General features: G+C 43.1%; 1 protein-coding gene and 1 long non-coding RNA gene across 14 annotated transcripts in view; one reads left to right on the top strand and one right to left on the bottom strand.

The window, feature by feature from the left end:
* The first annotated feature begins 1,548 nt into the window (after positions 1 to 1,548).
* On the top strand, positions 1,549 to 13,140 carry LOC122478339. 5 transcript variants are annotated; one of them, XR_006295950.1, is made up of 8 exons: positions 1,549 to 1,822; positions 2,415 to 2,630; positions 4,866 to 4,942; positions 6,432 to 6,567; positions 6,658 to 6,806; positions 8,383 to 8,494; positions 12,160 to 12,278; positions 12,905 to 13,140. It is a non-coding gene; the product is annotated as an uncharacterized LOC122478339 (long non-coding RNA). The 5 variants fall into 5 exon arrangements; XR_006295947.1 differs by having other exon boundaries at positions 1,550 to 1,822; positions 4,790 to 4,942; XR_006295949.1 differs by lacking the exon at positions 6,432 to 6,567 and having other exon boundaries at positions 1,552 to 1,822; positions 4,790 to 4,942.
* Positions 13,141 to 13,609: 469 nt separating this feature from the next.
* The window catches only part of LOC122478347 (serine/arginine repetitive matrix protein 1-like), a 74,216-nt gene continuing 66,454 nt past the window's right edge, over positions 13,610 to 21,371 (bottom strand). For 7 of the 9 annotated variants that reach the window (XM_043571977.1, XM_043571974.1, XM_043571979.1 and 4 more), the window contains 3 exons: positions 19,388 to 19,459; positions 14,146 to 14,268; positions 13,610 to 13,758 (listed from right to left, as the gene is read on the bottom strand). In XM_043571977.1, the coding sequence (XP_043427912.1) occupies positions 19,413 to 19,459 (47 nt within the window). In that variant the 3' untranslated portion in view covers positions 13,610 to 13,758; positions 14,146 to 14,268; positions 19,388 to 19,412. The remainder of the gene's footprint in view (positions 13,759 to 14,145; positions 14,269 to 19,387; positions 19,460 to 21,371) is intronic. The other 2 variants (XM_043571975.1, XM_043571976.1) reach the window with 2 other exon arrangements.

The raw sequence follows: 21,371 nt of genomic DNA, 5'->3' as shown, positions 1-21,371 counted from the left end.
TGCCTCCCTCTTTTTACAACAAATTGCACACATTGATTGTATACATCTTGATGAATTTTCTCCTATGCACTCCCCTGTGATACCATCACTATAACGAAGGTACTAAACATATTCATCACCTCCAGAAATGGGTGTGTGTTCTTTCGTGGCTATTTGTTTCTTTGGGTAGGAACGTGTAGCATGTGATCTCTCTCCTAGAAGCAGAGGCGTGGGAACAAGGTGTGGGAGGGAAACATGAAGGAAGCAGAGAGGGAGCACTTGATGTGATTTTATGCAAGGTGGTGTAGACGGCCATCCCTTTTACCCAGGTTTCTCCATCACTTTGCAGAGGCCTGCTAATTATTCCTCTTCTCATCCTTTCCCTCTCTGTGATCATTCTGTCGATTGATTCATTTGCTGTACAGAAAGTTTTTAGGTTGAATTCCCACTTGTCTATTTTGCTCCTGTTTCCTCTGCTTTTGGTATCCTCTGTTGTAGATACTTTTATAATAAACTGAGACAAAATCCAGACCCCGTAAGACGACGTGATAAACATGAATATACAATATTAAGACACCTATTTTTATCATCTATGTCACATCTCGGGGGTTATTAATATTTTATGTAAGTACACTGTATGTAACAAGTACTAGTGAATGATGCTTGGTGTTTTCTTTCACTGAAGTTTGAATATGATAAATTTGATTGCTGGGTGTGTCAGGAATTAGTTGAGAGTTTGATAAAAATCATTTAAAAACTTATGTGTAAAATGAAATGATTTTCTATTATGGAAATTCAGACTGTGTTTGTTTAAGAGCATCATAAGCTAGGGATAATAGCTTCCAGAAGTAACATTTTGAAGAAAACCAGTTTGTGCAACCCAAGGCATGGACTGTATTACCCATTTACGGAGGTTTCTTTCATAATCTGTGAAAGGTTGCCTTGCACTGTGCTCAAATAGTCACCTTGTAAAATAGTTCAATTAGATGAATATTACAGTGTGATAAAAATAACATGAGAGCCTTTCCCAGTTGCTGTTAAAAAAAATCGATCAGTTGTTTTAAAAAAAAAATCATGAAACTGGCTTTTGATAATTTTTTTTTCAGTTTGTTGATGTAGAGAGACCGAGAGAGCAAGAGCAGGGGAGGGGCAGAGAGAGAATCCCAAGCAGACTCCATGCTGTCAGCACAGAGCTCTGATGCAGGGCTCGAATTCAGGAACTGTGAAATAATGACCTGAGCTGCAACCAAGAGTCCTCAGCTTCATCCACTGAGGCCACTCAAACACCTCTCATGCATTTTTTTTTGAAAGGACTGTTTATTTAGTCAGCATTTTCTGATGCCCACTAGAGGGCACTCTGGTACCAGGTGATTAGCCTATAAAGAAGGTAGAGAAAGGACAAAGTTTCTGATTAGAAGAAGCTTGCCCTCTGAACAAATACCGGATGAAAGGAGGCAAACGCCATAGCAGCAATGAATGTGGTGCTCGGGTAGCCGCTGACACAGAATGGGGTCTTGTTGAGAAAGGCTTCTGGGTAACATTCACCTTCTCTGGTGATCCATTACCGAACTACTGTTGTTTGGATCCTTTGACAACCCTCTTTTCTACCTCCAACCACCTCAACTTAAGTTGTACTTAACATTGTCCTTTGTTTACGTTTCCATTTGTTTTTTATCCTATAAAATTCATGGTTTTTGCATTTGTTTCTGTGCAGAGGAACTTCAGCGGGGGGCTGGATTGCAGGCACTGTCGCTGAAGGGGAAAAGGGTTCTTGGAGCCATTTTTCAAGACCAGGTGGTGAATACCCGACAGTACTTGGAACATGTGAAAGACTCCACAACAGGTGTGGTGGCCTTTAACAACCTAGCGTTAGGGAATTGTTCGTGTTGATCTTGTTCTGAGGTTCCTTTGTGTTTGAGAATCTTAGAGCTTCACCCCATCACTGTGAGTAGAGGTACCTTCCCACCCTCTCATGTTGTAATAACCTCCACCTTTGCAGAAATAGAGACCTATTTTAGGGACCTGGATGTACTTGCCAGTTTTCTTTTCCTTTTATAGCAACTAAAATCAAATGACCCAGTTCTTTGGTTGTGCTGAGCCTTTTTTTTTTTTGAATGCTAAACACTATTACAAACAGTGGCTCCCCACTCGCCCTCCCCTTTTGGAAGCTTTGTGTTACAAGAGGTTTTCTTTTGATCTCTTGTTACTGTTAATTTAATATTTTAATCTCCTGTTTTAACTCTAAATGTATGTTTGTGTGAGGAGTCCTCTAAAAGGCCGGTACATAGTCTGGGCATCAGGTGTGTATAAGTGTACGTTACTTGTTCATGTCTTGGTTTGACCTAACTTAAGCTCTCAAGATTGTGGTGTCTCCATTGTTTTGGGAGCGATTGGTCAACTTGTTTCATTATTGACATGTGCCTCGGTTTTTGCAGGAATGCAAGGTAGAGTGGTGAAGCTATTCACCAACCATTTCCGAGTGACCTCTCGCCCTCAACTCCTCACGTATAAGTACAACATTGATTACATGCCAGAGGTTGAAGATGGAAAAGTTCGTACAGATTTGCTCTGCCAGCATAAACATGTAATTGGAGAGTGTCCCACATTAGATGGGAACTCTTTATTACTGCCTCATAAACTACAAAAGCAGGGTAAGTAATGTGATTGGACATTTTCTTTAAGTTTATTGACTTATTTTGAGAGAGAGAAAGCACATGTAGGGGAGGAGCAGAGAGCAAGGGCGAGAGAATCCCAAGCAGGCTCTGCACTGATTGTGCAGGGCCACAGGGCTTGAACCCACAAACCACAAGATCATGACCTGTGCTGAAGTCAAGAGTTGGGCACTTAACCAACTGAGCCATGCAGGCACTCCTGTTAGTGGACATTTTCTTGACCTTTGTTCTTTCTTTCTCTCACATTCTCCCTGTATTATAGCAAATATACCTTTTTCATACAATGGTTCATGGACACCTCTCGATCTCTTGCCCATAGGATTTGTAACAAAACCCACATGCCGTGTTTGGCTATCACTGATGTTCCCTCATGCCTCATTTTTGTGGTTAAAATGAATTTAAGAACAAAATATATATTTTTTACCTTTCCAATGGCAAATAGGGCTCAAATGCTAACGAAGTATTGAAAAAGTTTTTATTTCTTGTTCCAAATCTTCACACACACACACACACGCATACACACACAGAACTGGAAGGACTTAATAGTCCATTTCTTTTCCTTAATTTAATATTTTTGAGAGTGAGCAATTGGGGGAGGGGCAGAGAGAAAGAATCTTAAGCAGGTTTGACACAGCACAGAGCCTGAAGTGGGGCTCAAACCCCTGAACCGTGAGATCATAACCTGAGCTGAAATCAAGAGTCAGAGGCTTAACTGACTGAGCCACCCAGCCGACCCTCTTCAATAAACTTTAAAAACTATTTTTTAAACGTTTATTTTTGAGAGAGAGAGAGAGAGAGAGAGAGAGAGAGAGAGAGAGAGGCAGAGTGTGAGCCGGGGAGGGGCAGAGAGAGAGGGAGACACAGAATCTGAAGCTGGCGCCAGGCTCTGAGCTGTCAGCACAAAGCCCGATATAGGGCTAGAGCCCATAAAATGTGAGATCATGATCGGAGCTGAAGTCAGACATTTCACCGACTGAGCCACCCAGACACCCCACTTCAATAAACTCCTGTATTTAGTTAGCAAGTGCATAATTTACAGGAGCTTAAGTTAAAAAAAAATCATTGTAAATATTCAACTCGGACCCTCATTTGGGTCTCCTAAATCGTATATTCTACCTGCCTGTGTCTCTGGGGGTTAAGATTGCTCCTGCCAGACACCCAAGTGACCTGTTGATTTGTGGTCCAGTAATGAGCGTCCTCTCCTTGGAAGGAGCACTAGACCTTTTTGTTGTTTCTTTACCTCAGAAAACAGAACTGGTCAGCCGGTGGGGCAACAAGATTGTGAAGGTCATCACTGAATTCTTCAGTGACTCAAACCCACCTCACTGGACTGCTTACGTTATTACAACACTCTCTCTAGCAAGTGTGTTTGTGAGATTTCATTTGCTTGAGATTTGGTTGTATGTTAGTGTGTCAGTGGCACTGTACATAGCTGTTTGGTCCTAGAATTTGTGTTCTCGAGGTCTCCTCATGTTCTGGGAGGGCAAGCGATCTTTGAGATGCATCGGCACTGGAACCTCACCTAGATGTGCTTGAGTTCTGTGGCTTATTGTTGACATTGTTCTTCCTGCCTACCCCCACATCCCATGCCTGCTCCCTGTCGAGGGAGGGGCAGATGTCAACTGTGCACAGCGATGCCTCTTTCTCCTGGAGTAAATGTGCATTTGTTTTCTTTTCTTAATGTTTTTTTTATTTTTGTAAGAGAGAGAGAAAGAGCACAAGCAGGGGAGGGGCAGAGAGAGGGAGACACAAAATCTGAAGCAGGATCCAGGCTCCGAGCTGTCAGCACAGAGCCCAGTGCGGGGCTTGAGCCCTCAGTGCAAGATCATGCCCTGAGCCAAAGTCTGGCGCAGGCACCCCTACATTTGTTTGGTGGTCTACACTTACGGTGATGCACAAATAGTGAAAACGAAAATTAGAGGCACGTAGTCTGCAAAAGAGGTTTCAGTTCATTTCTGGGGATGAAGGACCTTCTGATGACCTTCCCATGACCCTTTGTTGTAGATTATGTAAAGGAGGGAAAAATGGAGGTTCAAGGGGCCTTAATATCTACCTTACAATGTCATTTCCTTGTTGTATCAGGCACTTCCTGTTAATCGTTTGTAAAACAAAGTCACTGATCGATTTCTTCGCCCCAGTGTATCTCCGTGTTTGTTAGTAAATCTTAATAATATTCACTGCGGTTGCCACGAAATCCATTCTTCCAATTTCTAGAATTTTGAAGATGATGGATTTGAAGCAAGTTGGTCGCAACTATTACAACGAGAATGAGGCCACGGAGTTCCTCAATCGTAAGTACACAGTGGAAAGCCTCACATTCTACAGACCTGACCATAGAAGCATTTGAGAAAGTGACTCTCATTTGAAGCAGTAGGATTTATAAGTGATGGTCTTTTCAGTGGTACCCACTGGCCATGAACGATTCAGTTAGAATTTCATGTAAATTTGAAACGAAGTGAAAAGATTCACTCTTACAGTCCTAGAATGATAAGCATAAACCTTGAGGTATTCGGTAGTTATATAAACCTCATAAGAAGTCTAAATCTTCTCAAATTTGGATAATAAATTTCTCTTAAATACTTTCAATCATAGTAATTATAGCTACATGTATGTATGTATGTATGTATGTATATATATTGTGTATATGTTTATACTTTATACACCTATATCCTATATATTCTCACATACATACATACATACGCATGTGTGTGGCTATAGGTGTGTGAGCCTGTGGGTGGTAACAATATGGTTTAACAAAGAGAGTGTAAGAGTTATAACTAGCCCATCAGGTAAATCTCTATTGGAAAGGTCCTTCAAAAGATCAGTTCTTACTAGAAATAAGAAATTGAAACTGCTTGACTCCTAAGCACCAATTTTAGACCCCAAGTTCCAACCCTGGGACGCTTGCTTCCTTGTTCAGAGCTTGGACTTTGACCCTTACATCTAATGTCTTCTGTTTGCAGGCTGGTAATCTGGCCTGGATATAGTGCTTCTATTCTTGAGTATGAAACCAGCATTACCCTCTGTGCTGATGTGAACCACAAACTGCTCCGAATGCAAACTGCTTGATCTAATAATGCATGTTGATAACAAATCCCAAAGGAAAGATGCTATGGAAATTTTAAAGAATTAGTTGGATCAATTGTTTTTACATCTGTGTTCATTAACTTTTTTAATGTTTATTATTTTTTTTGAGAGAAGCAGAGAGAGTGTGGGGGAGGGGCAGAGAGAGAGACAGAGACAGAGACAGAGAGGGAGACACAGAATCTGAAGCAGGCTCCAGGCTCTGCACTGTCAGCACAGAGTCTGATGTGGGGCTCGAACCCACGAACCATGAGATCATGACCTGAGCTGAAGTCGGACACTTGACCAACTGCGCCACACAGGTGTCCTGTGAGTCTGCTTTTTACAAACCTATCCAATCTCTTTGAGAACCTTTTCCCCCAATAAGAGATGGTCCTACAGTTTTCGAATCAATAAACATAAAGGTCAGAGGCAGAAATAGCATGGGAATGGTGAGAATCCATCCACGCTTTCCTCATCTGGCTCTACAGCATGAGAGAGAGATAAGATTCAGTTGTAGATTTTGCTGCTCTTGTGATTCCTGAGGTTGATCCAGTCACCTGCTCTGAACCTGCTCTCACATGTAACAGAATATGCTCCTTCCAAATTTCATTTCTCTTGCTTTGTGTCTAACTATTTTTAAAAATCAGGGCTTAATTATCATCCATTCGCAAATGTCCACTTGACGGAAGTGTTTTACTTTTAATCTTCTTCTAGACCAGACATTTTAAGCTGAAGAGCGTGGATGTAAAGCTGCTTGGCCAGCATCATCTTAGGAGTCCTCGACTTTATTCTTGCTTCCCAATTTCAAAATTTACGACAAAGCTCTCGGAATCAGGACAGTGGGATACTGGTATGACGATAGACCTAAAAATCAATGGAATAGAATTGGGAATTCTGGAGTTAACCCTCACATTTATAGTCCATTGATTTTTTTTTTCAGCAAGAGTTTCAAGACCGCTTTCTTGGGGAAGGAATACTCGTTTCCTCAAATATTGCTGGGACCACTGGATATCCACCTGGCCATTCCTCACAGAAGATACAAAATTAACTCCAATTTATCCCCCAAATTAACTAAAAATAGACCTAAAGGTAAGCGTTAAAACTCTATAAAATTCCTAGAAGGAAATCTAGGAGTAAATTTTCTTGACTTTGGCTTAGAGAAAACCTTATAAAATAAAATGCCAACAGAGAAGGGATGACAGAAGGAAAACATAAATTGGACTTCACCAAATTGAAAACTTTCTTTCTTTGAAGTAAAAAAAAAAAAAGGGGGGGGGGCGCCTGGGTGGCTCAGTCGGTTAAGCGTCCGACTTCAACTCAGGTCACGATGTCGCAGTCCGCGTCGGAGCCTGGAGCCTGCTTCAGATTCTGTGTCTTCCTCTCTCTCTGCCCCTCCCCTGTTCATGCTCTGTCTCTCTCTGTCTCAACAATAAATAAACGTTACAAAAAATTTAAAGTTAAGAAAAAGAAAGAAGGGGCGCCTGGGTGGCGCAGTCGGTTAAGCGTCCGACTTCAGCCAGGTCACGATCTCGCGGTCCGGGAGTTCGAGCCCCGCGTCGGGCTCTGGGCAGATGGCTCGGAGCCTGGAGCCTGTTTCCGATTCTGTGTCTCCCTCTCTCTCTGCCCCTCCCCTGTTCATGCTCTGTCTCTCTCTGTCTCAACAATAAATAAACGTTACAAAAAATTTAAAGTTAAGAAAAAGAAAGAAAAAAAAAAGGAACAGAATGAGAGAACGTTTGAAATCACATATCTCCGGAACAACTTGCTTCTCCATATGTAAGAAATGTTTACAAGTCAATAATGAAAAGAGAACCTAACTTTCACTTATTTCTTTAACCCAACTTTCAAAAAATGGGCAAAGGATCTGAATAGACAGGCTTCCAAAGAAAATATACAAATGGCCAATAATCACATGAAAAGATACTCAATATTATTGGCCATCAGGGAAATGCAAAGTCAAACCACAGTGAAATACCCCTTCATAGTATGATGGCTAAATTTGAAAAGGCAGAGATTAAGTGTTAGCAAGGATGTGAAAAAGTTGGAACCACCCGTCAAATACTGCTGGTAGAAGTAAAAATGGTGTGGTCTCTTTGGAAAACAGGATGGCCCTTCTCAATATGCTAAATATAGTGTCACCATATGAGTCAGCAATTTATTCCTAGTTTTATACCCAAGAGAAATGAACACCAATGCCTACCAGAATTGATACATGAATGTCCATAATCTCATTTTTCATAATAGCTCAAAGGTGTTAACAACTCAAATGTTCATCAGCTGACAAATGGAAAAATAAAAATGTATATCCATAAAATAGTGTGTCATTTGGCAACAAAAAGGAATGAAATACCAATCATGCTACAGCATAGATAAACCTTGAAAAGTAGTACACGAAGTGGAAGAAGGCTGTCAGGAAAGGTCACATACTGTATCATTCAATTCATGTGAAATAGGGTGGGTAGGCAAATGTATAGGATTTACAACTCTGTGAATATACTGAAACCATTGGATTGTAGCCTTACATAGGTGAATTATATGTCATATGAATTTACTAAAGTGGATATATCCTGAAATTTCTTGTAGGATTTAAAGCTTCTCACTTCTTACATGATCCCATGCCATAAATATGTTGGGAATAATACTAGGTGTTGTGACCATTCCACAGGTATAACAATAGAACCTATCGAGTGGATACTATTAATTGGGAGGAGACTCCCAGAAGTACGTTTAAGAAATCAGGTGGTGAGGAAATCACCTTTGTAGACTACCAGAAGGAGGTAGGAAATCTCCTGTCTTTCAATGTATTTAAATCTCATTTTGTTCTTATTATGTAGTCAAATATACGTCTCATAAAAATACATGTGCAATATAGAGTCCTGTATGTTAGATTCTAATAATATAACGTCATCTATTAACCTATAACATATATATAATCTATTATAAAATTTCTCCTTTGTGGTATTGTAACTTGACAGATCTATTATCCATGCATTCGAGTGCCTCATATATAGGGTAATGTCACATGATTAGAATGGCTCCAATATGGCCTCTCCCGTGGGCCTAAGAGGAGGCTATGGTAGTTTGAAACATGTTGATGGAACATTGGGTAGAAAATATGGCAAGACTTCATATGTGAACACTTTCCTTATATAGAAGTTTGAGCCCTATAGAATTTGGTTTGAAAAGAAGAAACAAATGACTAATTACCACCTGGAAACATGTCAGCTGTGTGTGGAATCGCAGAACTCATGGATTCCTCAATCTCTGTTCAGAAAAACCTAAGTAAACTTAGCTTGGTGCACAAAGATACGCTAGTTGACGAGATTAGTTTTCTAGCTTTGGCAGATGAGAGAAAGGAATTACAGATATCTGTAGCAAATGGAAAGAACTTATAAATATTTTTTAAAAAAAAACAGCTTGTATTTTTATACTGGAATCCAAACCATGGCTACTTGGAACCACTAAGGCTACACAGCCTTCTGGCATCCCTTCAAGGGGATGGTGCTATTACATTATCCTCACTTGTGCTTCATACTTAGTTCTTGTTCATTCAGTCCAAAAAAGCACTTAATGAGTGCCCATTACACATCTTGGGTATACATTGGTAAGACTACTGAGTTGTCTGGTCTTAAGGAACTTGCATCCTTACAGCAGGAAGAGATACAGCAGACAAGACTGTTCTAAGGGTTATGAGGGATATATCCAGATAATGAACACTGAGAGGTATTATGGACGGTGTCTGGTGGTTCAGAGTAGGTGGTCATGGAAAGCTCTGAGAAGCTGGTATGTGAAGGTCTGAAAGGAGCAAGCTGTGTGCAAATGAGGGAGAAGAGAAAAGACCCCACTTTCCAGATGGGCGAGATGTATCCAGATCCCAAACAAGGCTAGATTATTCTGTGAAGAAGTGCACATGGTTGCGGGGAGGACATCCTTGGGTTGTAGGGTATGAAATCAGAGGATGAAGTGGGGGCCACGTTGTATAAAGTTCTGTCCACTGAGACAAATGAGATATTGTCAGATGTTATACAGATGGATGAAGTGATACGTTTTATTTTACAGATATGTGTCTAATTACAAGGAACGGGCTGTATGTGGGTAAAAAGGGAGGCAGAGACATCAGTGAGGAGGTGGCTAAGTCACTTTAGGTCAATGATAATGGTGACCAGGATTAGGGTGGGAGAGGTACGAAGTGAGTGGATGCCCAGAGTTATTTACTACAATGGGGGAGTCGGTGTGAGAAGATTAGGGACTTTGGGGTTGACTTAGGCTCTGATGGAGGTGGTAGATGGAGATACCAGGCTGATATTTGCTTGTTCATTCTCCAAATTGACCTCAAATGTCCTTGACTGAGAAGAACCGTGCTGGGTATCCAGAGTACATCCGCCCCACCCCCACACCAACCTGCAACCTCAGGCCTCTGTGGGGTCCCCCTGTTCTGTTGTGCTCTTGCATTTCATAGCGTCTATCCCAATTCGGAATTCTGTATTTGAGTGGTTATTTTATGAATCTCTCCCCTCTCTGTAGACAGAGTTCTACCAGGGCATGACAATGTTGGTTTTGCTCCTTGTAAATACCTCTTCTGTCTGATACCATGACTAGCACATAGAAGTTCAAATATATATAGGTTGTAGTAAATTCACACATGCTGGCATCACAGAGCAGTGGGTTTGGGGATAATTAGACGATTTATCACATGAAGACAAACTACCTTCTTGGCACGAGTTGATAGGCAGGAGCCTTGGATGTAAAAGAAACCTAAGACTGTGGTTTCAGCAGGTTTAATTGAGAAAAAAAAAAAAAAACAGATGGGCTGAAATATTTGAAACGATTTGGGTCGTCTTGGGATGCCCTGGTGGGAACTCAGTCTAATGACAGATGGCAATTTAGTTGCCCTGTTGTCATGATCTCTAGAAAAATCCTGGAATCGATCGATGAGCCCTTAGAAGGAAAGTACCATCCTGGCCTTTAAAAAAGATTTCATAATGCTGCAAAGAAGGACCACAGAACTCCTGTTTAGATGCAGAAGTTGATGTTGGAGGAGGAGATCCTTCTAGGATGTTGCATGGCAGCTATGGGAAATAAGCGTGTTTCCCAAAGTTTTTGACAGGAAGAATAGCTCGTCCAAAGGTTTTGATAGATGAGGCCCTAAAAGGATGCCATGATTCTACACACATGTAGACACCTGCACAAGCTTGGGCCTGAAGACTCTAGAACCAGGAAAATGGGGGTGAATCCCAGCTGTCTTTCAAATAAGTAAAGACTACTCTAAGGGTGAAAAAAACCCCACGTATAGTCTGCAATGAGATCATACGAATTAAAACTAATAGTTCAGCTTAAGAGAAAAAGAGCCATGAACACTGGATGTGAAGTTTTGTCGCGGGTAGGAACTCCTTTGAAGTTCTCGGGATGTTTAGCAGGCAAATAATACCAGAATTCATGTGGCTAAATTCCTACTGATGAGGACCTTGCTGATCGGCATGGAAGGATCTATGAAGAACCATTGCTGTGTGTTGGAGAGTAAAGGCAGTTTGTGGCACGGAAATTGCAGCCCAGGAGTAGGAAGTCTTGGCAAATATCTCTTCCTCCTGGAAGCAGGGACTGAGAGTTTAGGAGAAATGATGCGGGAGGCATGTTGGGAATAGATGTGGAATTGCAACTCTAAAAAGTTGACTGGGTTTGTTGCCCACCCCTTCGTCTGGGAATCCTCTTGAAAGTTCTCAAGTATGTTTGAGGAATCTTTAAGACAGTGCTGTAGTGAGAAATACAGATCCTAAGAGTCTGTCATACGTTTACTTATATGTAGTGAAAGGATCGTACAATGACCCCCAATATAATGTCTGTGAGAATCCCGCTTTCCTTGGCTACGTGTGTTGACCGAAAAAAAGAGGCCATCTGCGGGACGTCTATCTAAGAGAATATTAAGAGTATCTTTAATGCGTTCTTAAACTTGAGGAAACCGTATCACCAGCACACCCCCAGGCCTCTGTTGGTGACCCCAAAATGCACTTCTGTACATATTTATGTGACTTTGCTGAGGCTTCACTGATAGTACATCAGTGTTCTTTCTTGTTTCTGTTGAGCAGCAACAGGGTCTAGTGGTCACTGACCTAACTCAGCCACTTTTGGTCAGCAAAGGCAAATGGAAAAAGAGCCAACAGGACACGCCCCATGAGCCTATAATGCTGGTTCCTGAGCTATGCTACCTGACAGGTACTACAGATTTATGCAGTCTTCAGAGAAGTCCACCCCTTTTGAGCCCCAGGTGTTAGGATGTAGAAGTACCGGCTTTTCATAATACTCCATATGGCCCAGAGCTGCCTTCTCTCTGCTCGTTCTTCCTCTTGCAGGTGCAGTGGTCAAGGCTTCTCTCGTTTACACGAGAGAGTTTACACTATTCTTGCTTCTTTAGCTATATCTTTTCTAAACTTTTTTTTTTGTAAAGGTCTAACAGATGAAATGCATAAAGACTACAGAGTGAAGAGAGACATGGCTATGCATACAAGGTTGGATCCAGAAAAAAAGGCAGCATGAGTTACGAAGATTCATGAATATTGTACAAAAGTAAGTGTTATTTTTCTGTGTGTGTGTGTGTGTGTGTGTGTCCTGAAGCGGAGACTGCGTAGAACCCCTGGCATCTCAGATGCTCCAACTAAAATGTGACAGTTGGGACGAAAACGATATCTTGGAGGAAACAACTCTGTTTTTTTCTGTCAGTGCAAAGTTAGGGGAAGTCTGGAGGGGGAGAATGATATAGAAAGATCCTAAGACCCTAGGCAAATGTCAGAGCGAAGACATCATGATTTCAGGGTACCATGTCAGCACAGAGGACGATAGAAGACATCGTTAGATTAGAGGAGAATTTTATTTTATTTTATTTTATTATTATTTTTTTAAATTTTGTTTTCAACGTTTTTTATTTATTTTTGGGACAGAGAGAGACAGAGCATGAACTGGGGAGGGGCAGAGAGAGAGGGAGACACAGAATCAGAAACAGGCTCCAGGCTCCGAGCCATCAGCCCAGAGCCCGACGCGGGGCTCGAACTCCCGGACCGCGAGATCGTGACCTGGCTGAAGTCGGACGCTTAACCGACTGCGTCACCCAGGCGCCCCTAGAGGAGAATTTTATAAGTGGATCATTGCCTCTGCTTATTTCATTTGGATTGATTTGTGGAAATTTTAACTTTCAGAAATAAGAGTGCACAAAAGGAACTCCAACTTTGGGATTTGAAATTTGACCCCAACTTCGTGTCCTTCTCAGGAAGAATTATGAAAGAAGTAAGAATTCTTCAAAGAAGCAGAGCGGTAAGACCATTTCAAAGTGGCCATGTTTCTTTGTCTCTCTTTTTCTCAGCTTCTTCTTTTTCCATAATTTTATCTTCTAATTCACCTATTCTCTCCTCTGCCTCTTCAATCCGAGCTGTAGTCACCTCTGTTTTATTTTGCAGCTCACTTATAGCATTTTTTAGCTCCTCCTGACTGTTTCTTAGTCCCTTGATCTCTGTAGTAATAGATTCTCTGCTGGCCTCTATACTTTTGTCAAGCCCAGCAATTAATTTTATGGCTATTATTTTGAATTCATTTTCTGCTCTATTGCTTACATCGTGTTTGATCAGTTCGTAAGCTGTCGCTACTTCCTGGAGTTTCTTTTGAGGAGAATTCCTCCGTTTCGTCATTTTGGATAGTCCCTGGAGTGGCGCGGAACTGCAGGGCTCTTCCTCTGTGCTGTCTGGAGTAACTTGAGTTGGTGGGCGGGGCCGCAGTCAGACCTGATGTCTGCCCCCAGCCCACCGCTGAGGCCACAGTCAGACTGGCCTGTACCTTATCTCCCCCTCTCCCAGGAGCAGGACTCACTGTGGAGTGGTGTGGCCTCTGTCTGGGCTACTTGCACACTGCCAGGCTTGTGGTGCTGCTTCGATGGGATCTGGCGTATTAGCCGGGGTGGGTCTGCAAGGTGCACAGGGGCGGGAGGTGCAGGCTCAGCTCGCTTTGCCTTCGGTGGTCCGCTTTGGAGGGGCCTAGTGGCAACGGGAGGGAGGCAGACCTGTCGGAGGGATGGATCCGCATAAGCACAGCATTGGGTGTTTGCGGGTGCAAGCAAGTTCCGTGACGGGAACTGGCTCCCTTTGGGATTTTGGCTGGGGGGTGGGCGAGGGAGATGGCGCTTCGGGCGCCTTTGTTCCCCGCCAAGCTGAGCTCTGTTGTCCGGGGCTCAACAACTCTCCCTCCCGCTCTCCGAGCATAGCAATTGACTTATAACATTCCAGATGTTAAGTCCCACTGGCTGTCAGAACACACTCCATCCGGCCCCTCCGCTTTTGCAAGCCAGACTCAGGGGCTCCTCCTTGCCGGGTGTGCTGGCTGCCCCTCCACCGCTCTGGCTCCCTCCCGCCAATACGTGTAGCGCGCACCGCCTCTCCACCCTTCCTACCCTCTTCCGTGGGCCTCTCGTCTATGCTTGGCTCCGGAGAGTCTGTTCTGCTAGGCTTCTGGTGGTTATTGGGGTAAATTAGGCAGATGTGGGTGGAATCTAAGCGATCAGCAACCAATCCTTCTGAAATACAAGCAATTATCAGGGAATACTATGAAAAATTATAGGCCAACAAACGGGACAACCCGGAAGAAATGGACAAATTCCTCAGCACCCACACACTTCCAAAACTCAAACAGGAAGAAATAGAAAACTTGAACAGACCCATAACCAGCGAAGAAATTGGATCAGTTATCAAAAATCTCCCAACAAATAAGAGTCCAGGACCAGATGGCTTCCCTTGGGGAATTCTATCAGCCATTTAAAGCAGAGATAATATCTATCCTTCTCAAGCTGTCCCAAAATATAGAAAGGGGAAGGAAAGCTTCCAGACTCATTCTATGAAGCCAGCATCACTTTGATTCCCAAACCAGACAGAGACGCAGCAAACAAAGAGAACTACAGGCCAATATCCCTGATGCATATGGATGCAAAAATTCTCAACAGGATACTAGCAAATCGAATTCAACAGCGTACAAAAAGAATTATTCACCATGATCAAGTGGGATTCGTTCCTGGGCTGCAGGGCTGGTTCAACATTTGCAAATGAATCAATGGGATACATCACATTAATAAAAGAAAAGATACGAACCATATGGTCCTGTCAATCGACGCAGAAAAAGCATTTGACAAAACCAGCATGCTTTCTTAATAAAGAAAAACCTTGAGAAAGTTGGGACAGAAGGAACATACTTAAACATCCTAAAAGCTATTTATGAAAAGCTGACAGCTAATATCATCCTCGATGGGGAAAAACTGAGAGCTTTCCCCCTGAGATCGGGAACACCACAGGGATGTCCACTCTCACCACTGTCGTTTAACATAGTGTTGGAAGTGCTAGCATCAGCAATCAGACAACAAAAGGAAATCAATGGCATCCAAATTGGCAAAGATGAAGTCAAGCTTTCACTTTTTGCAGATGACATGATATTCTACATGGAAAACCCAACAGACTCCACCAAAAGCCTGCTAGAACTGACACATGAATTCAGCCAAGTCGCAGGATAGAAAATTAATGTACAGAAATCAGTTGCATTGTTATACACTAATAATGAAGCAACAGAAAGACAAATAAAGTGACTGATTTCTTTCACAATGGCACCAAGAATCATACAATTCCTAGGAATTAACCTAACCAAAGATGTCAAAGATCTGTATGCTGAAAACTATAGAATGCTTATGAAGGAAATTGAAGACGATACAAAGAAATGGAAAAACATTCCATGCTGATGGATTGGAAGAATAAAGTTGTTAAAATGTCAATACTACCCAAAGCAATCTACATATTCAAAGCAATTCCAATCAAAATTGCACCAGCATTCTTCTCCAAGCTAGAACAAGCAATCCTAAAATTTGTATGGAACCACAAAAGACCCCGAATAGCCAAAGTAATATTGAAGAAGAACACCGAAGCGGGAGGCATCACAATCCCAGACTTTAGCCTCTACTACAAAACTGTAATCATCAAGACAGTATGGTATTGGCACGAAAACAGACACATAGACCGATGGAATAGGATAGAGACTCCAGAATTGGACCCACAAATGTATGGCCAACTCATCTTTGACAAAGCAGGAAAGAATATCCAATGGAAAAAAGACAGTCTCTTTAACAAATGGTGCTGGGAGAACTGGACAGCGACATGCAGAAGAATGAAACTAGAGAACTGTCTTACACCATTCACAAAAATAAACTCAGAATGGATAAAGGACCTGAATGTGAGACAGGAAACCGTCAACACCCTAGAGGAGTAAGCAGGAAAAAACCGCTCTGAAGTCAGCTGCAGCAATTTCTTCCTTGACACATCTCCAAAGGCAAGGGAATTAAAAGCACAAATGAACTATTGGGGCCTCATCAAGATGAAAAGCTTCTACACTGCAAAGGAAACAGTCAACAAAACTAAAAGGCAACCGATGGAATAGGAAAAGATATTTGCAAATGACATATCAGACAAAGGGCTAGTTTCCAAAATCCATACAGAACTCCCCAAACTCCACACCCAACAAACACATTCTCCAGCGAAGAAGTGGGCAGAAGACGTGAATAGACACTTTTCCAAAGAAGACATCCAGATGGCCAACAGGCACATGAAAAGATACTCAATGCCACCACTCCTCATCAGGGAAATACAAATCAAAACCACACTGAGATACCACCTCACGACAGTCAGAGTGGCTAAAGTGAACACATCCAGAGACCTCTATAGAATGCTGGACAGGATGCGGGGAAATGGGAATCCTCTTGCACTGTTGGTGGGAATGCACACTGGTGCAGCCACTCTGGAAAACAGTGTGGAGGTTCCTCAAAAACGTAAAGATAGATCTACCCTATGACCCAGGAAGAACACTGCTAGGAATTACCCAAGGGATACAGGAGTGCTGATGCATAGGGGCACTTGTACCCCGATGTTTCTAGCAGCACTTTCAACAATAGCCAAATTATGGAAAGAGCCTAAATGTCCATCAACTGGTGAATGGATAAAGAAACTGTGGTTTATATACACAGTGGAATACTACTTGGCAATGAGAAAGAATGAAATATGACCTTTTGTAGCAACGTGGATGGAACTGGAGAGTGTTACGCTAAGTGAAATAAGTTATCCAGAGAAAGACAGATACCATATGTTTTACTCTTATGTGGATCCTGAGAAACTTAACAGAAGACTATGGGGGAGGGGAAGGAAAAAAAAGTTAGAGAGGGAGGGAGTCAAACCATAAGAGACCCTTTAAAACTGAGGATAAACTGAGAGTTGATGGAGGGTGGGAGGGAGGGGAAAGTGGGTGATGGGCTTTGAGGAGGGCACCTTTCGGGATGAGCACTGGGTGTTGTATGGAAACCAATTTGACAATGAATTTCATCTTTAAAAAAGAAAAGACTCCACCAAACAACTGCTAGAACCGTTACATGAATTCAGCAAAGTCACAGGATATGAAACCAATGTACAGAAATCAATTGCATTCTATACACCAATAATGAAGCAGAAGGAAGAGAAATTAAGGAATCTGTCCCATTAACAATTGCATCCCAAACCATAAGATACATAGGAAGAAACGTATCCAAGGAGGTAAAAGATCTGTACGCTAAAAAGTATTGAGAGCTGATGAAGAAATTGAAGAAGACACAAAGAATTGGAATGGCATTCCACGCTCATGGATTGGAAGAAAAAATACTGTTCAAACGTTGATACTCCCCAAAGCAATCTACAGCCTCAATGCAGTCCCTATCAAGTAACATTAGCATTCTCCACAGAGCTAGAACAAACAATTCTAAAATATGTATGGAACCAGAGAAGACCCCGAATAGTTCAAGTGATGTTGAAAAAGAAAACCAAACATGGAAGCATCACAATTCCAGACCTCAAGCTATGTTACAAAGCTATAATCACTAAGAGAGTATGGTACTGGCACGAACACAGAGACATACATGAATGGAACAGAATAGAGAACCCAGAAATGGACTCACAAGTGTATAGCCAAGTCATCTTTGACAAAAGAGGAAAGAATATCCAATGGAAAAAGACAGTCTCTTCAGCAAATGGTATTGGGAAAACAGGATAGTGACATGCAGAAGAATGCAATGGGACCGCTTACCTACTATACACAAAAATGAACTCAAAATGGATGAAAGAGCTACATGTGAGACAGAAAACCATCACAATCCTAGAGGAGAAAACAGGCAACAACCTCTTGACCTCAGCCACAGCAACATCTTGATAGACATGTTTCAGGAGAGAAAGGAAACAAAAGCCAACAACAAAAACAAAACAAACAAACAAAAACAAAACTCTTGGGACCTCATCAAGATGAAAAAAAGCTTCTGCACGGCAACGGAAACAACCAACAAAACTGGTGGAATCAGAGAAGGTATTTGCAAAGGACATATCAGATAAAGGGTTAGTTTCCAACATCTGTAAAGAACTAGCAGACTCAACACCCAAAAAACAAGGAATTCAGGGAAGAAATGGTCAAAAGACATGAACAGACGTTTTTCCCAAGAAGACAACCAGACGGCTAACAGACACATGAAAAGAGGCTCAACAGCAGTCATCATCAGGGCAATACAAATCAAAAGCAGAATGAGATACCACCTCACACCGTCAGCATGGCTCAAATTAACAACGCAGGTAACAATAGATGTTGGCGAGGATGCGGAGAAGGGGGAACACTTTTGCCTGTTGGTGGGAATGCAAACTAGTGCAGCCACTCCGGAAAATAGTATGGAGGTCTGCAAAAAAATTACAAAGAGAGCTATCCTACGTCCTAGCAATTGCATGATTAGATATTTATCCAAAGGATACGGGAGTGCTGACTCAAAGGGGCACATGCACCCCAGTGTTTATAATGGCACTGTCAATAATAGCCAAATTATGGAAGGAGCCAAGGTGTCCAGTGACTGATGAATGGATAAGGAATATATATATATATATATATATATATATATATATATATATATATCTGTCTATATATAGATACCTATTTTTATATCTATATCTATCTATCTATCTATCTATCTACATAGAATAGAATATTATTCCATGATCCAAAAGAATGAAATCTTGCCTTTTGCAACAACGTGGATGCAACTAGAATGTGTTATGGTAAGCAAATTAAGTCAGTCAGAGAAAGACAAATATCATATGATTTCACTCATGTGTGGAATCTAACAAAACAGATGAACATAGGAGAATGGAAGGAAAAATAAGGTAAAAACAGAGATGAAGACAGTCCATAAGTGACTGATTAACTCTTCACACACTGAGGGTTGTTGGAAGGGTGTTGGGTAGAGGGATGTACTAAATAGGTGATGAGCATTAGGGAGGGCACTTGGTGCGGATGACCACTGGGTGTTCTATGGAAGTGATAAGTCACTAAATTCTATTACTGAAACCATTATTACACTATATGTTAACCAACTTGGTTTAAAAAAAAAACTTTAAAAAGATGGTTACAGACAGAGTACATTTAAAGCCCAGAGGGAGAACACATCTATTCTATTAAAAGACGCTACTATTATATTAAAAGAACAAAACAAGGCTTCGCACATCCTTGCTTTGTCTTTCTGATTTCATACCTCCCATTCTAAGTCTACAAAGCAGCAGGTATAAGCCAGCTGTTCCCAGAAACCCTCTCCCATTGATTCCTACCTGAGTGCAGTTCCCTATCTGACGACTATTCATCATCGGTTCCAGAGTCAGACAGGCTCTCCAACACCCAATCTTTAGAGACACAAGCATGAGCAAGCAGGTTATTAGAGACAGGGGCTCCACCATTCCTGCAACTCCCTGTGAGGCCATGCTGGCTCAGCCGGCATCACTTGCCCTTCCTCTGGGTCCTCAGACCTTCCCTGGGCTTGGCAAAGGCAGAGCCCTTCCACAAGGCATTGACCACAGTTGCAAACCTTCAAGCAAGAGAAAGGATCCCCCTTCATCTGGTACTTCCCCAGCTGCAGTGGATCACGATAGCTCTCACCCACGCAAGAAGGTGCCACCTGCGCAACCTGACATTCCAACTGTTACAGACAGACATAGGGTTTGGCGGGTTCCACGAGCAGACCCTGTGCCCGGCTCAGAGCAGCTGCCCAGAAGAACCCTCTGTGAGGGTGGAAATGTTCTGCGTTGTAAACATGCGTCTGCCGGGCACCAGAAACGTGGCTAGGGCGGCTAATGGCTATGTGGCAAGTGGCTGCTGCCCTGGATAGCACAGCTTTAGGATGTACACATGAGGAAGACGTGACCTCCCAGTCCTGGAGGTTTCTGCAGAGGAGCTTGCTGGCCTGAGCTGACCATTCCTTGGTAGGTTCTCCCTGGGCTCATGCGTATGTGGCAGCCACTGCGTGAAGCCCTGGGGACACTTAGAATGGAAGGTCAACACCCAGGTCATAGGGGAATCCCAGCAGGGGCACATTATAAACAGAGTGAAGAGCATGACACCCCCACACTCATGCTGGGTGTAATCAGAGCGGCGGGGCAGAGGGGGAGTACCTCACTGTCTTCAGGAGCCCACCCTTCTCATTCTGATCTGGACCAGTGCCTGGGCAGACAGCTAGCATAGTGTGGGGCCCAACAGGCCTGGGTGAGCTGAGGAGGGACCTTTCTGCCCCTAAACTAGTTCCCAGCCCAAGGCTGTGAACAGCAGGCGCTTATTGGGGCCAAACATGGGCTGCCTAGGGCTGAGCCCCTGGGGGACGAGCAATGACAGAGAGGCTGTCGGTGCCCTTGCAGTGACCATCCAGAGCTATGGCTCCTGTGCCCGTGAGTGGAAGGAAGGTCAGAGACAGTATTTGGACCTGTCAGTTCCCATACCTTTCAGACAAACTCTCACACTGATGTCCTCGGGCCAGGAAAGAGCACAGCAAGGACCACCTCCACTCTGGGATCAGCCCCCACCACTTTGCTGAGCTCCCTGTGCACTGGAGCCTGTGCCCCTCTCACCTCCTCTGCAACTAGAATGTTCTACAGCTGCCCTGGTCACATGGGATGAGATCCCTTTTGTATGAATGTGTTTCCAGCCAGACAACCCTTGGCCAATAGTGTGTAGACAAGGACTGGCTGTCAGGTGATGGCCAGAAGCAGGTGAAAAGTGAAAACTGGTCCCTCCTGGCCAGGTGGATCAGGCCTGGAAACGTACTTGTGTCTGGCCTGACCCTGGTTCCATCCCTGCTGGCGTGTCCCAGGTGGGAGAACAGGAGACCTGACTCCATTGTCTGCTCCTCCCCAGTGTCCACCAATGAAAGTGTCTGGTAGGTGGAGAAGAGGCTGGCACAGGAAGGACGCCCTTCTCCCCAGGCTTTTAGGAAGATGTCCATACGGTACCCTCACCCGGCATGGCGGCTCGTCCTGCCTCATCCCACCCAGAAGGAGCCCAAATGTCATCCTCGGTGAGGACAAGGCTGGGCCCAGGTGCTGATGCTACACTGATTCAAATAATCCTGCCACCGTGGTGTCCCCTCCCACCCTCACATAGCCTGGATGTCCTTCGTGTCTTCCCTCTGCAACCCCTCAATATTTCCCGCTTAACATCTAGTCCAAGACCCTGGACCGTGCTCTCACCCTTTCAAGCTGAAGTATTTGAAGGAGCAAGGATCCTTAGAGCCTGGCTGCTGGTTTCATTCCTGCATTTGACCACACA

Source organism: Prionailurus bengalensis, unplaced genomic scaffold, assembly GCF_016509475.1.
Source record: "Prionailurus bengalensis isolate Pbe53 unplaced genomic scaffold, Fcat_Pben_1.1_paternal_pri Un_scaffold_51, whole genome shotgun sequence".
NCBI lineage: Eukaryota > Metazoa > Chordata > Mammalia > Carnivora > Felidae > Prionailurus > Prionailurus bengalensis.
This window is presented reverse-complemented; position numbering and strand designations above follow the sequence as displayed.